This window comes from Nycticebus coucang, chromosome 9 (assembly GCF_027406575.1).
Source record: "Nycticebus coucang isolate mNycCou1 chromosome 9, mNycCou1.pri, whole genome shotgun sequence".
In the NCBI taxonomy this organism is placed as follows: Eukaryota; Metazoa; Chordata; class Mammalia; order Primates; family Lorisidae; genus Nycticebus; species Nycticebus coucang.
In genome coordinates, this window is record NC_069788.1 from 13849564 (window position 1) to 13868212 (window position 18649).

General features: G+C 34.3%; 1 protein-coding gene across 6 annotated transcripts in view; it reads right to left on the reverse strand.

The window, feature by feature from the left end:
• The window catches only part of FAM135A (family with sequence similarity 135 member A), a 103834-nt gene that overhangs the window by 4897 nt on the left and 80288 nt on the right, over nucleotides 1-18649 (reverse strand). For 4 of the 6 annotated variants that reach the window (XM_053602235.1, XM_053602236.1, XM_053602233.1 and 1 more), the window contains 7 exons: nucleotides 16570-16724; nucleotides 13985-16349; nucleotides 12356-12516; nucleotides 7500-7591; nucleotides 6535-6632; nucleotides 4730-4881; nucleotides 3257-3367 (listed from right to left, as the gene is read on the reverse strand). In XM_053602235.1, coding sequence (XP_053458210.1) covers nucleotides 3257-3367; nucleotides 4730-4881; nucleotides 6535-6632; nucleotides 7500-7591; nucleotides 12356-12516; nucleotides 13985-16349; nucleotides 16570-16724 — 3134 coding nt within the window. The remainder of the gene's footprint in view (nucleotides 1-3256; nucleotides 3368-4729; nucleotides 4882-6534; nucleotides 6633-7499; nucleotides 7592-12355; nucleotides 12517-13984; nucleotides 16350-16569; nucleotides 16725-18649) is intronic. The other 2 variants (XM_053602238.1, XM_053602237.1) reach the window with 1 other exon arrangement.

Below are 18649 nucleotides of genomic sequence, written 5' to 3' on the forward strand. Positions count from 1 at the left end.
ACATATTATAAACAATATTAAACCATTCATATTTTTAGTCATTTAAATATATTTGGAAGAATTTATGCCCTAAAATAATGTTAGCTGATGCTGATTCTTTCCCGCACTTTCAGAAACAAAATACAAATTTTATTTACAAATCAGAAGTGATACCTATTATTAGACTTCTCTGTAATCTTGTGGGAAAAAAAGATTATCTCCTGCCACAGTAGCACAGGCGACTTCTTTAACCATTTTACTTCAACAAGCCATCAGCTGGTCAAGCCATTCTAAGGATTTGTTTTTAGAAAGAGCTTAGAATAAGGATATCTTGTTTCTGAAATTCCAACCACAAATCGATTTTTACCTGGCTGTTTTTAGCCCTCACTGTGCCCATGGTCCCTTCCTCTGCTCTAGTGGTGTGAGCAACACTGGGGTCCACTACTCCACACATACTATACATCTTACTTTCCACATTGCTCTGGCTCCTTCATCTTCTTCCTTTCCGTTGCTACTCAAATGCTGAAATGCCAGCATTCCATGTGCAAAGTTATTTATATATTCTATCAGCAATTTGTAGAAATTTACAGGTTTTTTTTGGATCAGAAATTACTGTAAAAACTTAATGTTTATAATCATAAAGCCTTAATAAAAAAATCCCCTTTTCAAAGAACACAATTTCACATTTAATAAATTTATTATTCTTAAAAATATAGTATTTCTCATTGTTTTAAAAATCACAGAAATTATTTTAGGTTTTTAAAATGTTTTCTTTGTTTTACAAAAATGAATAGCTTTCAATTACAGGAATCTATTAACTCATGGTACATTGCAGAGAAAAAGACTGTCACAGGAGAGGCTTTGCTTAAATAAAAATAAAAAAAGAAAAGATAACAAGCTAGATTTTGATTTAGACAAGCAATTTTAGGCTTTTACAAAAGAGTGGGAAATTGGCCATTCAGAAGAAACTGAAGCAATAATGAGACTGGGATTCCAGACTTTGTAGCTTTAGCAGAATAAAATATCAAAGAAAAATGATCATTTTATTGTTTTAAAACACTTGAGAATAGCAAGCTGGTTAAGTATTGTTTTTTCTTGTTCTATGTTTTCCTGTTTTATTTACTCAAGGTTTTATATGAACCTGTATTATTTCTATTTTGTCAATAAAGTAACTGTATGTATGTGTTTGTGCAACTTCCTGGTAATTAACTACTTATTTCTTACAACTCAGTAGATGACCTGCCTCCACCAGAGGAAAAAAGTCAGTTCAAGAGAGACTTGCTTCAAGACCTCAGTTTACAAATTCAAATTAACTTCAGACTTGGAACTACCAGTCACTGAATATATGAGTTACATTTACATCTTATTATGCATTTTAAACTGTTTTGGATTCTGAAAATAATATTTAAAAGATTACTCATTGATTCATCCACTCATTCAACAGGTATACACTGAACACCTGCTGGGAAGAGCGTTGGTGAATACTGAATGTGAGGCCAAGTATGGTGGCTCACGCCTGTAATCCTAGCACTCTGGGAGGCCCAGGCGGATGTATTGTCTGAGCTCAGAGGTTTGAGACCAGCCTGAGCCAGAATGAGACCCTGTCTCTGAAAAAGAGCAGGATGTTGTGGCGGGTGCATATAGTACCAGCTACTTGGGAGGCTGTGACAAGACAATCACTTGAGTCCAAGAGTTTGCGGTTGCTGTGAGCTGTGATGCCATAGCACTCTACTGAGGTTGACAAAATGAGACTGTCTCAAAAAAGAAAAAAGAAAAATACAGAATATGTAAGTGGGAAATGGGAAACGGCTGTGCTGACATCCCCTGCAGGTACTACAGTCCTTACATTACTTGTTTGAAACATCTTGGGGTCATCCTTGATTGACCTTACTTCTTTGCCTTCCATGTCCCAAGATTGTTAAGGTATCTGAATTCTCATAGCATTATCTATGAACCTCTTTTACCATACTCATTTTTAAATTTTTTTCTAGAGACAGTCTCACTTTATCACCCTTGGTAGAGTGCTGTGGTGTCACACTGCTCACAGCAACCTCCAACTCCTAGGCTTAAGCGATTCTCTTGCCTCAGCCTCCTGAGCAGCTGGGACTACAGGCGCTTGCCACAACACTGGATATCTTTTTGGTGCAGTTTGGCCAGGGCATGGTTTGAACCTGCCACTCTCAGTATATGGGGCCGGTGCCCTACCCACTGAGCCACAGGTGCCAGCCCCAGCATATTCATTATAGTTTGTCTCATGGCAGTTATTTTGAGCTCCCAGGGGTTAGCAAGCTAGGGCCTGTGATATCTGGATGCTTCCCCACCTTAAAAAAAAAGAACAAAATTTGTTTGGAATGTGCTCTGCTCACTTTTCTCCTGTATTGTCAATGGCTACTTTTTATATTACATAGTATTGTTAAGTAGTTGCCAAAAGACTCTTTGCAAAGCCAAGGCATTTACCATCAGGCTCTTTAAAGAAAAAATTAGCCAAACTGTGCTCTATAGCCAGGGGTAATGGGGAGATGAGGGTAGAGTGGGAAAATTCTAGTTTTTAATTTTGTTGCTACTTTCAGAAGAAAGTAGAGATAGCATTCTTTGACAAAAGTAAAGGTAAAGACAGTCTATTTCCTTCAGATGGATATTTAAAGATACTGGAAAAAAATAGGCTGGTAAGATGTATGAAGATGAGTCAGGGGGAGATGGTAGAGTCAGAGGTAAGGTCTGCAAAGGAGCAGCTGGAGACTTCAGGCTATAGAAGTGTGAAATATACATGGTAGCTAAAGAATATACACAATAATGAGTTAATAAGATTCATCCAGTCTTGAGAATTATAGAAAGAATAACTGCCAATAGTTTAATTTCTGCCATTTTTCAACAATGTTTGATAGCCCTGGAATAGGAAGACAGACAAACATATGGGAGTTTTATAAAAAGGGTTGAGCTCTGGGGTCAGGGACAGTTAGGAAAAGAGAGCAAGGACATGCAAGACTACTTAGGAAACCAAGAATAAAAAAGCTGGCACCCAATTACAAATGCTAAAATTCTTAGCGTAATTTCAAAGTAGGTTTGTAACCCTAAGAGAGAAATACAATCATATAAAAAACTAAAGTACTACTTTATCAACAGTTAAAGTCTTAGTTGTGAGTGGGGCATTTCATTAAAAAATTAAAATAGAATGATATTTTTTTAATCAGCAAAAAGATATGCTGATAATTTATTTGATAAAGGTTAATTTTAGAAAAGGTTTTCACATACATGTGTTCCAACTGTTAATACTCACCTGCTTTATTACTAAGCTTATATAAAAAAGTTTGGCGAGGGTCTGAGTGATCTCGACATGTCAGTTGCAAAAGTGAGCCTGATTTTTTCCATTTCTGCATAAACCAGAGACCTAGAGAGTCATATGTGATATGTAAGTATAAATGGAAATACACAGGATCATATATCAAAAACATTAATTTCAAAAAGATGACACCTCCCAAATTAGCATTTTTGTGGGTAACACATAATATTTGTAAAATTTTCCATGTTCTGGTTACATATAAACATGCCTGCATAGTTAACCGTGGATTAATGGTGGCTGATAAAAAGTACACTATTTCTGTATCATTCAGTAATAAAACAGATATTAGCATATGAAGAACAGATGTGGAAAAACTGTAACTTTAGTCATATTTTTCAAGAAGCAGAAGGAGAAAACCTTCAAACACAGTAGTAGATCCAAATGCCTAAACACTACGTTTTTGAGTCTATGGATAATTACAGGTAAGTTATGGTAGATTAAGTGCTAAAGAACCAATTCTTAGAGTGAAAAATTGCTTAATATTTTCTAATGATAACTGAATAAAGTTTTATATTTGATTATATTTTTATATTATCAATAATCAATATAAATTAAATAATTTATATTATGATAATTTTTTATATTATCAATTAAGTGTAACTTTCTCTTAAGGAAATTAAATGAAATCTCAATCCCTCTGAAACTGGTTTATAAGACTATGGAATATTCATTTCACATTTCATTGCTTCCAATGTTATAGAGGGGAACGGGGGAAGAAAAGAGTGGGGGAAAAAACCTTTTAACTGATTAAATCTGAGAGTTGGAAGAGTTTAGTGGAACTATTCTTACAATTGTGACCCCAACTGGCTAAATTACAAACCATTTTTTATTATCTAAGGGAAAATCCAAGCCAAACAAAAGACAAATCAAGTACCAAATATTTCTCCATGAGAATATACTAATCAAAATTAGGATCTTAGCTTTCATTTCAACTTCTTTAGAAATCTTGAATTAATTTCTTAGGAAGTATATTCTTATATCTCTTCATTGTTACCAAAGAGGTAACATTCTACATAAAGAATGTTATAAAACACTCTACATAAAGTTATTTTATAACTTCATAATATATTAAATATAGTGCATTTACTTGTTATCAGTTCAGCTAATGAAATTGCAAAATAACTCATTTACCTGTTAAACTTCACTAAAAATAGAGTTTAACGAACAAAAGGAAAAAAGGCTCTTGTGACTTGACAAATACCATCTCAATATGAAAATAATCATTTCTTGAAGTGATTTTTATCAATTTATTTCATGCATAAGAAAATGGAAAATTAGCTACATCTTTTGCTTCATAAAATTTCAAGTATGTGACAACTTGGCTCTAAAATAAACATGAGAAAATACTAAATACATATTCAAATCTTCTTCCAATGTCATATTTTTTGTATAGAACAATGAAACTTTTACCTGTATTAACAAGAGCACTGCTATTGTACAGTGTACCAAGGTGAGGTCCAGAAAGAGACAGAAAGGTATGAAGTTTGTCGAGGTAATATTTAAACCTTGGCCTTGTAAGCACTGAACGAATTATTAAATTGCCCAGTGAATGTCCAATAAAGCTTTAAGAGAAAAAAATAGTTATTTCTTCTGCAGCATTACTTTTAAAAGTAAAAATCAAAGCTGATACATTGTACACAGATGTGAAATACTAAGAATTTGAAAATTTCTAATATCCTTTAAAATTACACTTTCATATTTTGAAATGATACATATTTTAAAGGAAAAATGTGAGAATGTTGTAATTATTACTGTTAAGGCATGACTTCAAAGGATATAATGAAATTATTCTTATAAAGAGCAACGTAAGAGAAATTATATATCTGTTTATCTTATACTCTGGTCCGTACTTCAAAGTTAGGCCCTACTGTTGAACTAACGGTATTTTTAAGGCACAGGTAAAAAAATATGTGCATTTTCCTATAATAAATCTAAGATCGTACAAAAAGATTAATGAATATTTAGGGAGCACTTCATTTTTATTATGTAATAGTTTAAATCAAAAGAGTATTCTTACCACCATTATTTTTTAATAGATGGTATGAGAATGCCTGGGGACAATTAACAGCGAAAGAAGACAGCCTGAAAGCCATCTAAACACTAGTTTACAGATAAATCTGGTGAGATGCTCAAGACAAACTTCCCTACCAAACTGAAGTTCCTAAAGCAGTGGGGTGGGAATTATGCAGGTACAACACTACAAAGTAGCTAACAGTCTATGATCAACCAGATCACCCTTTCTGAAAATAGTAGATTGTAACTGATAATATAAAATAGGGAATAATTTTGTGGATGCATAAAAAAATTGAATGTTATTTTCTCATAACATAAAATAACAAATGAATAAAGAGAATACAAGATGACCATAGGAAATCCGGTAATCAAAAAAGTATTTTAAAATCCATAAATGAAAAGAATTAGAACAACTTTCCTCCTTCCAATATACCTGCATTTCTTCCCATATTTTAACAGAATTCTATTTTTAAAAAGTGATTTAAAGTAAAAAATTGCTAATACGTCTTTTTAGTCCCTATACTTCAAACTGGAAACAAACTTTACAAAAGCTTATGGTATGCAGAGCCGGCTTCTTCCTCTAATTGGGATATGAATGTAATCAGCTTAATTCTACCCTTTTTGAAGTGGGAAGATTAGTTTTGCCTTTTCAATTCCTACTGGACTAGCAGAAACTAACACTTTTCTCTCTCCATTTCTTTTAAATAATGAGATACTGATATCATCACCAGGTCTTGCTTATGGAGAAACTGACTTACATAACGGACAGCAGTCATAAAACTTTGAAAGTACTTTTTGTTTTACATACGAATATATCTTTCACATACCAAGTAATTCACCCACTTAATGTACACAATTCAATGTCTTTTAATATATTCAGAGTCAGAGTTGTAACCATCATTACAATAAATCACAGAATATTTTTTCTACTTCAAAAAGAAATCTTATGCCCTTTAGTTATCACCTCTAATCCTTTATCTTCTCCAGCCTTAGAAATCACTAATCTTTCTATCTCTATAATATGCTATCTCTGAACATTTCATATAATTGTAATCACATAATACTGTCTTTCCCTAAAATCTTTTTTAAAATTTTAAATTGTGTTGTAGTCTATGTTTCATAATAGGACAACAGTAACACAGATTGTTTAGTTTTTCTATAATTCACAAACATTTAAAAACAAATAATTTTATAGAAGTTACCTTATTTTTGAAACTGTTAGACTATATATTTGGATATATTGTATTATTTCATCCAAAAGGCGATCAGTCATGCTATCAAAATCAGCAAAAGTATCATTCTAAAATAAAACCAAAACAGACGTATTCTGAAATAATGTATAGTGACATGAAAAACTGAATATAAACATCATTTTTAATTAAGGTATTGAAAATGCTGTACAGTTATCCCCAGTGTTTTTCAGAGAAGTCAGTAAAAGTACTATTCATTACATTAAAATAAGCAAAAAGGCAAGGTGTGATGGCTTATGCCTGCATTTTAGAAGGGCAATAGGTTTAGTTTAGGAGTTTGAGACCAATCTGAGCAACAGTTGAGAAAACAGAAAAATTAGCCAGGCATGGTGGTGGGCTCCTGTAATCCCAGCTACTTTGGAGTCTGAGGCAGGAGGATTGCTTGAGCCCAGGAGTTTGAGGTGCAGGGAGCTATGATCATGACACAGCACTCTGACTTATGTTCACCCTTTTTTGAGACAAGGTGATGGAGCAAGACCTCGTCTCAAAAAAACAAACCAAAACCAAACAAACAAACAAACCAAAACCAAAAATAAAAATTAAAAGAAACATATACACAAAAGGGAAAATAGTGAATTTCTAGGGAGAAAAGGCTCAGAGTTCTTAATAACACTTACTTTCAGTTATATATTATTTGGTCCACTACCAGTATAGAACATAAAGATGTTTATAAAGATTCCATTAAATAAATACTGGTATAGAAATGTGAAATTCTAGAAATACAACACATGTGAAGACAACGACTTGGCAGTAAAAATGTACAGCATACATATTTCCTTTGGATATGAACTTATGTTTACTTTCATAGAAATCAGAAAAATTATTTCTACTAGCACAGGCATTTTGTAGTAAGCAAACATTTAGGTAGAAACTGGTACAAAATGTTTGTTTCCACTGAAAACACTGCCATATTGTACCTGATTTCTCTCAGACATAAGAAAATCAATTCTTCCCCCAGGCAGTCCAAGTTCAATATAAGTTTTTACTAATCGGAGATCTGCACTATTACCTAGAAAATGAAAAATCATTTTTAAAGGATGAGATAAAGTAAAGGTACTAAATGTACTATCATACACTTCTACAGTTTTTGGAAAAAAGTTTATGGCCTATGACATTTATAAAAATATTTCAGACAATATGTTCTGAAGTAAAGAGGTCTCAATTTTTATGTGAAAGCTGATATCTATTAGCCAGACAATCTCATTCAACAGTTTGTTTCTTAGGAAATTTTGGTCACATTGATGTTTCACTTTTCTATCTAACAATGTGTTTGTTTACTGAAGTGTTACTACAATATTTTGGTGACTTCTGGCTACACTATTTATAAATGACTTACCATCACCATTTTGGGTGATCATTTGAAAAACTGCTGAATGCATTTCAGATTTGTATTTAATCTCCTGACTTCCCTTTGGTGGTACTGGTACAGAAAAGTAAAAATCTATTTAAGTATCCAAGATAGTTCTGTTAACACATGTAATTAATACCTCAAAAGATATATGAATTTTTGATACAGATTTAAAATACAAGGGGTCTTCAAAGAAGTTCATGGAAAACGTGTATTATGAAAAGCCTATGCATGGACTTCAAAATATTTTTCACCAAAATAAACTCACACTAATTTGTTATAATGTGTGTGAACAGGATCTGGTTTGAGGCACTAAGCAGGATTAAGACATTGGTTTGAAAAGAACACCTCTCAGAGCAACATGGATTGTGCTACAATTAAAGCAAGAACAAACATCAAATTTGGGGTGAAGCATGGACGGAAGAATGGTGGAACCACTGATGCCGTATAAAAATTTCATGGGAGTAACACCACCCAAAATCAGTAGTTTACAAATGGGTAACTCATTTTAAGAGGTGATGAGATGATTTTGAAAATAAAGCTCACAGTGGCAGATTATCCACATCAATTTGGGAGGAAAAATTTTATCTTGTTTGTGCCCTAATTGGAGAGGACCAACTATTAACAGCACAAACAATACCCAACACCTCAGACATCTTCATTGGTTTAGTTTATTGTCACCCTGACTGAAAATTAAAGTTGAGCAAACTTTCCACTCAATAGGTGCTCAAACTATTGCACCTCGCTCAGCTGAAGACGAATAGAACTTTCAGTGGAAATTTTAAATAAGTGGGATCAAGATCCTGAAGCATTTCTTTCAAGTGGCTTTACCAGTACAACCCTGAAGACCAGTATAACCCCTAATCAAAACAATTGGCTATCAAGAGGTGGGTGTGGCTCAGTGAAAGCCAAAGTGCAGAGGTCACAGCAAGTTTTTTTGGAGGATGCTAGAGGCATCTTGCTGTTGACTTTCTGAAGGGCCAAAGAATGATAACATCTGCTTATTATGAAAGTGCTTTGAGAAAGTCAGCCAAAGCTTTAGCAGGAAAACATCCAGGAAAGCTTCACCAGAGTTCTCCTCCACCACCACAAGGCCCCTGCTCATTCCAAGGCAATGTTGTGACACAGTTTCAGTGGGAAATACTTGGCATCCACCACAGAGTCCTGACTTGTCTCCTGACTTCTTTTTGTTTCATGATTTTTTTTTTTTGCAGTTTTGGTTGGGGCCAGGCTTGAACCTGCCACCCCTGGTATATGGGGCTGGCGCCCTACTCCTTTGAGCCACAGGCGCCGCCCCTTGTTTCATGATCTTAAACAATGTATAAAAGGCATTCAATTTTCTTCAGTGTAAAAAAGACTAAACTGACATGTGAAGACAACAGCTTGGAAGTAAAAATGTACAACATATATATTTCCTTTGGATATGAACTTATGTTTACTTTCATAGAAATCAGAAAAAATATTTATACTAGCACAGGCATTTTGTAGTAAGCAAACATTTAGGTAGAATCTGGTACAAAATGTTTGTTTCCACTGAAAACACTGCCATATTGTACCTGATTCCTCTGGTTAAATTCCAGAACCCTCAGTTCTTTACAGGTGAACTAAGTGGCCAGTTCTATCACTTATAAAAAGTATCATGAACTAGATAAGATACTGAGAAATAAAATTTTTGTTTTCTAAATCCATTTTTTTCTATGAACTTTCTGAAGTCTCCTCATATGTGAATATAAAAATAATTACCTTTAAAAAATTAGTGGATTTTTAGCTAATTCCTTTGGTTTACTGGCAATATCAACTTACCGTTATCAATTGTTGAATTTTTATTTTATTTTACCAAAATTTACCCTTTAGATATTTCATAATTTTGCACTGATGGAGATAACAGTTTTATTCCTGATTTTATTTAACATTAAAAAATTATTTCAGAATATTACGGGGGTATAAATGCTTTGGTCACATAAATTGCTTTCGTACAGTTTGAGCCAAGTTGTAAATGTGCCCCTCACCCAGACAGTGTGCTCTGTACTTGTTAGGTGTGAGACTCACTTCCCCTCCCCCTTCTTGTTTCCTCCCACCTGCTTGCTTTCCACTGAGTTTTACTACCAAATGTGTACATGGGTGTTGAGTGGTTCTAAGTTAACAGTGAGTACATATGGTAATGATTTTTCCATTCTTGCAAAACCTCACTTAGAAGAAAGGTCTCCAGTTTCATTACAGGCTATTACAAAATGTATTAGTTCACTTGTTTTTGTCTTTTTTTTCCTGGTTGTGCAGTACTTCCATGGTATACATATAACACATTTCATCAATCTATTAATCTATTGATGGGCATTTGGGTGGGTTTCACATCTTTGCAATTGTAAATGGTGTTACAATAATCATTTGAGTGCATGTGTCTTTTTGATAAAATGACTTTTTTTCCTTTGGGTATATACTCAGCAGTGAGATTGCTGGCTCAAATGGTAGTTCTACTTTTAGTCCTCTGAGGTACCGCCTTACGACTTTCCATAGAGGTTGACTGGTTTATGGTCCCACCAGCAGTGGTAAGTGCTCCTTTCTTGCCCCATCTATGCCATCGTTTGTTGTTTGGGGATTTTTTGATAAAAGTCATTCACATTGGAGTTAGCTGATACTTCATTGCGGTTTTGACTTGTGTTTCTCTGCTTATTAGAAATGCTGAGCATTTTTGAAATGTTTATTGGCAATCCCTATTTAATAAATGGTGCTGGAAAAACTGAATAGCCACATGTAGAAAACTGAAACAGGATTCTTCTTGCCACTCACATAAATTAATTCATAATGGATAACAAATTTAAACTAAGGGCATGAAATTACAAGAATTCTAGAAGAAAATGCTGTAAAAACTCTTACAGACATTGACCTAAGCAAAGAATTTATGAAGATTCCAAAGGAAATCATAGCAACAACAAAAATTAACAAAATGCAGCCTGATTAAATTAAAAAGCTTCTGCACAGTCAAGAAAAAAATCAATGGAGTGCAAAGACAACCTACAGAATGGGAGAAAATATTCACATGCTATATATATCTGATAAAGGGCTGGTAACTATAATTCTATAAAGAACTCAAGCAAATCAGCAACAAAAAATGCCAAACAACCCCATAAAAAAGTGGGCAAAACACATGAACAAGAGCTTTTCAAAAAAAGTAGACTTATTCCTGATTTTAAAAGGCACACCTCTAGTGTTTCACTACTAACTGTAAATTTTCCATGGGCTAGAACTATATATGCTTAATCACATTAGCATACTACTAGTTCTATTTAAGGTAAAAGTTTTATGCTTAGTTGTCAGGATTGAAGATGAATATTAAATTGAATAATAGTGCCTTACTTGATTTGCTTATGCAGTATATATTATTAATAAATTTCTTAAGTAAATATAATCTTTGTGTCATGTATTCCATGTGGTATAGTTCTATTAAGTACAATTATGAGTTTATTCAGTATGTCAGATTGTCTGCTGCTTATCTGGGGCATTGATATGACACGTGTATCGGACTTAGTAACAAAGTTAGGTTACCTTAAGGAATAAAATGGGCTGCAGTCTTGTCTTTTTTTCTATCGATCCTGAACAATTTATGTAACATAGAGATAACCTATTTCTTAAAAATTTGAAAGAAAAATTTGTCAGCAATTCCCCTGGGTCAAGAAGTCTTTCTTGGGGGATTAATTCTTTGAAAATTTTATTATTTGGTGAGGAAGAAGTAAGATGTTTATTTCTTGAGCGTCTGCCTGGTTGGGTTTTTTTTTTTTTGGTAAAGAAAATCTCCAATTTCATGACAATGTAGTAGTACAGAACTTTGATATTTTTATGATCCATAAAATCTAGTTTGTTATAGAATTTCATTGTAATACAGTGAATTAGTCTAGAGATATTTAGTCTAGAGATATTTAACTCTTCCAACTGTTTCTGCATCTAGAAAAAAACTGCTGAATAACCAAAATAGCTATCATAAAACCATAGCACTAAAGCCGGGTATTTAGAATTTAATTTATATATTACTGAATTAATGCAACTTTAATTCTTACGAATATTAATTTTTCTAGTCTATAAGGCTTAAGGCAAATTAAAAGGGAACTAGCAAGACCCTTAAGAGAAACAAAATGATTGCCATGAGGTGACGGCTGACAAAACCATTGATAAGAGAGAAGATGATAAAATCTAAAATTAAAGTAAAAGTGTTTGTACATGAGTGTCAGTTCCACAGAAAATTTACTTAAAATCTAAAATTACACTTAACAAAAGCAAAATTAAGCATAGTTTTAGAATGTATTTGAGTTTGATTACTTTAAGCAAAGTTAAAATCTTTTTTAGCAGAAAGGTTAAATAAAACTACATGAGATCCACCAGGACAAGAAAACATACTGAGTTGCTATGGTTGCATCATTAGATGTCACATACCATCTAAACCATGCACACAGACAATGAGATGTACTCCATGCTCACAACCATCCTCTTCTTCCACGCTAAAATAAGGGACTGAGGATGCCAGCAGAGGAACATCACTGTACATGAACCCAGGGAGTTTAAGTTGCTTCAATTCTTCTTTTGCCTGAAGGAAGCTGAAGTAAAATATTATGAAAGATAGCCTTTACTACCATCTTATTCAGCTTTTAGAGCCAAAAAGATAATCTCCTCAATTTAGAGAATTGCAAATGAAGAAACAACATTTGGTTTTAAAATCATGAACATATGTGGCATCAAATGATTTAGAAATCAGAAAGTAATTTTCTTTGCTACTTTAGTACATCTTCTGGTCAAATACAATGAAAATTTAAACTCGAAATCACTTAAAAATATTCTTTTGAACTTAAAACCAACTAAGAAAATACTAGGAGTGAAGTTATGCTTTCTGCAGATATCTACTATTGCACGCACAGAAGAGCTGGGAGAAGCACGGGGAAGGCGACAACTTGACGTTTGTTGTGTCATCAAATCTTATCCTCTTTGCTTCTTTTTATTTCACATAAATGGAAGGGAAGGAGCTATTCTACAAAATGTAACAATAAAAATGGTAGGTACAGTACCTATTATAGAAGATTTAGTTAGTTTGTCTTTTTTCTAAAAACACCAATAAGAAGGAGCGGAACAAAAAGGAGGATGTAACTGAATAAAATTAGTGGCATACACTGGTGGAATAACTGATAAATCCAAACAACCTGGGGACTTGTAACATACATATTTGTGAACCATTTAACATTATGTTATTTGTACTGATAAAAGTGAAACTGAGAAAAGCTGATGCACACAAACTGTGTAGGATACGCTGGGTGAAAACACAAAGACTACTGCTTCCTGATGGCTCAGAGAGTCTGAGGTACCCGAATGTAGTATCAACCTTCAGCTTCTAGAATATTACAATTTTTAAATCACCTATTGTCACTTTGCTGGTTTCACTAGCTTTAGGCTTTAATGATCTTAATTTTTATGTATTTACTGAATAATCCGGGAATTGGAAAAAATCTACGGTACACATGTCTGGATCTGTCACTCCAGAGATTATGCTTCAGTCTGCGCTGAGACAGTAGAATATTTTAAAAACCAGCATATACGCGTAAGCCTATATAATCTGGTCCGTGGAACCTCAGTTCTGGAAACCACTGATTTAGCCGAGGCAATCAGGAACTAGTAGGTTTAAGAAGTTTCCATGAATATTTTATTCATTTATCTCATGTTGTCTTTATTTCCTAGATGTACCCATAAAACTTAAGTTTTTATCTGGGAATTAATGGGACAGAAATGAGATACTGATGAAAAAAGGGCTTAACCTCAATTATTCCATATTTCTAACACAAAACTACTAATAGAAAATTTTTATCATGAATGTGTAGCATTTAGAATGGGACAATTATTTGGGAACTACAGGTCTGTGTGTCCAAGGTATACTGCATTCATTTCTCCATTTTACATAGCTAATCAAAGCAGCACCTTTTGTATTACAGAAACTGGAAAACAAAACAGACATTAATTATGATGTTCTACAGACTATCTGTATATTTGTAGCACATACTATTGTGCTCCATTACTTACGCTTGTATCTGAGGTTTTGGTGAATTTTCATACCAGGAAATTGAAGAAATGACGCTGTCAGAAGTACTGCTTGGCTGTTTTGTAATGGCGTCCAATTTACTTTTAGAAGAATATTTAACACTACAAGGAGACTCTCGTGGTGCAGAATGAAAAGATAAACAACCAGAAGTACAGACAGTAGGCATATTTATACCATCCCTCAGATAGTCACTATTTACTTTTTCCGATTTTATAAGTCTTTCTTCTGCTAGTGTACCTCTGCTTGTATAGTAAGCTTCTACTGTTCCATCCAAAGCTGAATAATCTGTTTCTTCATAATACCCATTTTGAACCATTTTTTGGTCCTGCTCTTCCTCCTCATCCTCTTTACTCTGTTCCTGCTGAAGATTATTAACTTTTTTTTCAGTAGTTTCCTTTTGAGGGCTAACTGAATTGCTGTAGCTAACAGCACACGTGTCAGAAATATCTGTACTGCTTTGAGAACCAAAATAATTTTCCACAAGCCCTTGCTTTACTATATCAGTACTGGCTGAAAAAGGGTCACTTGTGCCCAGAAGAGTTTCTCTTTCAACTGCAGGGACTTCTGAATATATCTGTTGGAGATTTAATTCATCACTATTTTCCCCTTTCACAGTTCTATCTTCACTAATTTCTGTATTAGTAGAAATAGAACCTGAAACGACACAAGGAGTGCCTAAACAAATCAGGTTTGAATTTAATGCAACTGCTGTCCCTGCAGAGTTATTAGGTTTATTAGGACCCTGGAAGTCCATACACATAGTGTCCAAGCTAAGTTTGGAGCTGCAACTACTTTTCACATCCCTAGAAGTGTCTTCATCTGAAAAAACAAATTGTAAAGAGTCTTTAGTGCCTGAATTTAAGGAATGTATTGCTAAAGTTTCATTGTCCAGATGCCCTGAAAATACAACACTCTGCTGTTGCAGAATAATACTTGACTTTTTAGTATCATCACATTTTGGCAAATCAATGGTTCCCAGATTTAATACAGTTTTGCTATCACTTAGATGGCATTCGGATACAACACATTTCTTAGAATTTTCATCAGGTGACAGTTCATCATCAGAAGGAAGAGAATTTATGGATGTCAAAGATGACTGTATTTCACTTAAAGCACTTGTACTCTCAGTGCAGTGGCTCCCTAATGAAAATTTTACATTATAATCAGGTTTCATCAAGAGCTGAGGAAATAATCTTTCATTACTGTAAGGTCCTTGCCCTTGCACAGTTTCAAAGACTATGTCAGGGTTTGGATGTGTTGCGAAAGAACTTGGTTCACTTTCAACACCTGAGTCTGAAAATCTAGATGAGGCATATGTGGCATTAATATCTGGTAACTTAATTGCATCTCCACTTACTACAACATGATATTCTTTTGCAGAAGGAGCAGGTAGATTACTTCTTAATTTAGCTAATGATTCTCCAATAGAACGACACTTTGCTTCTTGCAAAGCTTCCTTTTCAAGTGTTATTTCTATAGATTTAGATTTAGATTTACCATTGGATTCTAAGGACTCAAAGCTGGGTAGTAAATTATCCACAAATATTTCATCTTGTTGAAGCTCTGTCCAAGGTCCTATTTTAACAGTTACTTTCTCTCCACTGAAAGAATCTTTATTATTGGGCTTTACTTCAATTGTTCTAAGTCCCAAAGCTGGGGATGTTTGATGATCATGGCACTCGTCTGATGAACTTCTGGAAGCCAGATTATGTTCCATTTGTGTAATTTCACTATCATCCTGGGAGATATCAAGTTTACCTGAAATGGACAAATTTGCACAAAAATTTAGGTTGCCAGAGTTCAAAGGATCAAACTGGTCTGGTTGCATATTTTCAATATCTGGAGACTTTAGTTCAGTTCTCTTTGTATTAGATGGCAAATAGCTAGCTTCCTTTTGACTTGTCTGTCTGATGTAGGTCTTTGGGTCAAAATTATATCCACATATTGTGGGATCAAGACCTTCCTTCTGACTACGTGAAGGATTGCCTTCAAAGCATTTAGTGAGATCATTTGATGCTGTATTTTTCAAACATTTGTAGCCTACCAAAACCACAGAATCCTTAGAGTTCTGTTTTATTAATTTTTTTGTGTTTTCAGATTTCATTGTTTTCATAAGCTTAGTAACCTTAACCTTGGATTTATTTGTTTCTTCATTCTTTCCTTTTAGAGATTTTGTTAGCTGCTTTTCCCCTTCTGTATACCAAATATTGGAGGCACCAGCAGGTATGATTTTCAACTCTGGGCTAGAAACTGCTGCTACAGAGCTTTCTTCAGTCTCATATTTATCCATTTTACTGGACTCTGATCTTGGAAGATTCTGAATTCCCATCCAGGGTGCATCTAAGTCTTTTATCCAAAGAAAAAAAGATTCATGTTTAAACATAGTGTGAGAACTCATATGATTAAGACTACTTTTTCTAACTATTACTTTCTAATGTTCTCAAAAATAAATAAAACTACAGGGGAGAAAAACTGCTCCACATTAGGGGATGGTTTTATGTATATTAGTAAGAATGTACTGAAAACTATACACATAGCTTGTATATTTTAGTTAGATCATACTTACCATCAATAACTGAATCTAAATACCTATCTTCAAAGATTATAGGTAATGAATTGAGATCTCCATCTAATTCACTACATTCAATAGGTAGGGGTGGAAGAGAACTGCAGAAGGAAGTATTTTTGATAGCGGTGCACATCTGTAGATGACTCTGAGCACTGAAAAATATTTCTTAAGTCAGATTATAATTAAAAAAAAATTATACCCAACACTACTTTACAGATTCTACTCTTTCCCCTTCCCCCTATAATTCCTATCTCCCTTCCTTAAGATATGGTCTCCTTATGAAAAGGATGCTTGGGCAGAGATAAAAACTGGTAAAATGAAAATTAAGAGTTTTTTGGAAATAAATTACTGAACTAAAATTATGGATCGTTAATAAATTATTTATTACATTCTTCTATACTTTATGTTATTTCAAGTGAGTCTCTATGCTTAATGTCTGAACTTCCTAATCTGCTACAAATGGCATATCGGAGAAATAGCAAAAGCTCAAATGCAAGGCAGGCACGGTGGCTCACGCTTGCAATCCTAGCACTCTGGGAGGCTGAAGTAGATGGGTTGCCTGAGCTCAGGAGTTCCAGACCAGTCTGAGCAAAAGAGAGACCCCCATCTCTAAAAATAGCCGGGTGTTGTGGAGGGTGACTGTAGTCCCAGCTACTAGGGATCACTTGAGCCCAAGAGTTTGAGGTTACTGTGAGCTATGACACTACAGCACTCTACTGAGAACGATAAAGTGAGATGCTGTCTCAAAGGAAAAAAAAAAAACAACAAAGTTCAAAAGCCTGATTATTTGGTAATAGTGCTGGGAAAAAAATGTATCTCACTGTTATTGCTTTACTTAAGATATACTGAAAAATAAAAATTAACAGCTATTTAAAACAGTTAAAAAAACTTCTAATGGAAAATTTCAAATAAATCAAAATCAAAGTAAACAGAATATGAAAACATCCCAGGTACTCATCATCTATCTTTCAATGAACATTGTCCCCCTCCCTCCCTTTTTTTTCTTTTTTTTTTTTTTGAGACAGAATCTCACTTTGTTGCCCTTGGTAGAGTGCTGTGGCAGCCTAGCCTACGGCAACCTCAAACTCTTGGACTCAAGTGATCCTCTTGCCCAGCCTCCCAAGTAGCTGGGACTATAGGCACCTGCCACAACGTCCAGCTATTTTTAGGGACAGGGTCTTGTTCTTGCTTAGGCTGGCCTCAAACTCCTGAGCTCTAGCAATCCACCTGCCTCAACCTCACAGAGTGCTAGGATTACAGGCATGAGCCACCACGCCCGGCCAACATTTGCCCTTCTTATTTTATCTGTACCTCAAGACTCACTACATACCCCAACATCTACTATCATTTAAAGTTTTTTTTTTTGAAATATAATTTAAATGCATTAAAATATAAAAACCTTAGCTCTATAATTTTGTCAAATGGATACATAATATAGAATATTTCCTCTACTCAGAGAATTCCCCCACATCTTTCCAATCTTCCAGCCCAAATCAATGTCAAGACACTACTGCCCTTTTTTCTTAGTTTTGCCTGTTCTGTGGAATTTCACATAAATAGAATAATACAGTATTTACTTTGATGTCTAGCTACTTTTGCTCAGCATAATGTCCTTAAAATATTTTTTAAAGTCAAAGAATACCAGATCTAAATATACTCAGTAGGAAAGATGGAAGGCATTTATTGGGGGTATTTGGACAATTAATCATTTGCACTGCAAAAGGCAGTACCTATGAAAATCCGTAATATGATGAAAAAAAGATGAATGAAGAGATGCTGATTGTGAAAATAAAGACAGAGCAAGACAGCCAAATGGAAGGCTGGAGCCAGAGACACATGGGACGCCCAGGCTACGGTAGCTCTGATAAAAGGGAATGGAGTGCACTGTGCGTTATGCTTCTTTACATGCAAAGCATCGAGTTTCATGAAGTAATTCTTCAGATTAAACTCTATTTGATTAGAAAGGAGATTTCTGAACTTTAAATTCCTTTCATTCATTTTCCTGTTAATGCTGTATGTTGTGTCATTAATAAATTCTGACATAGAGATCTTAAGTAAAAGGATATAAAATCATTTT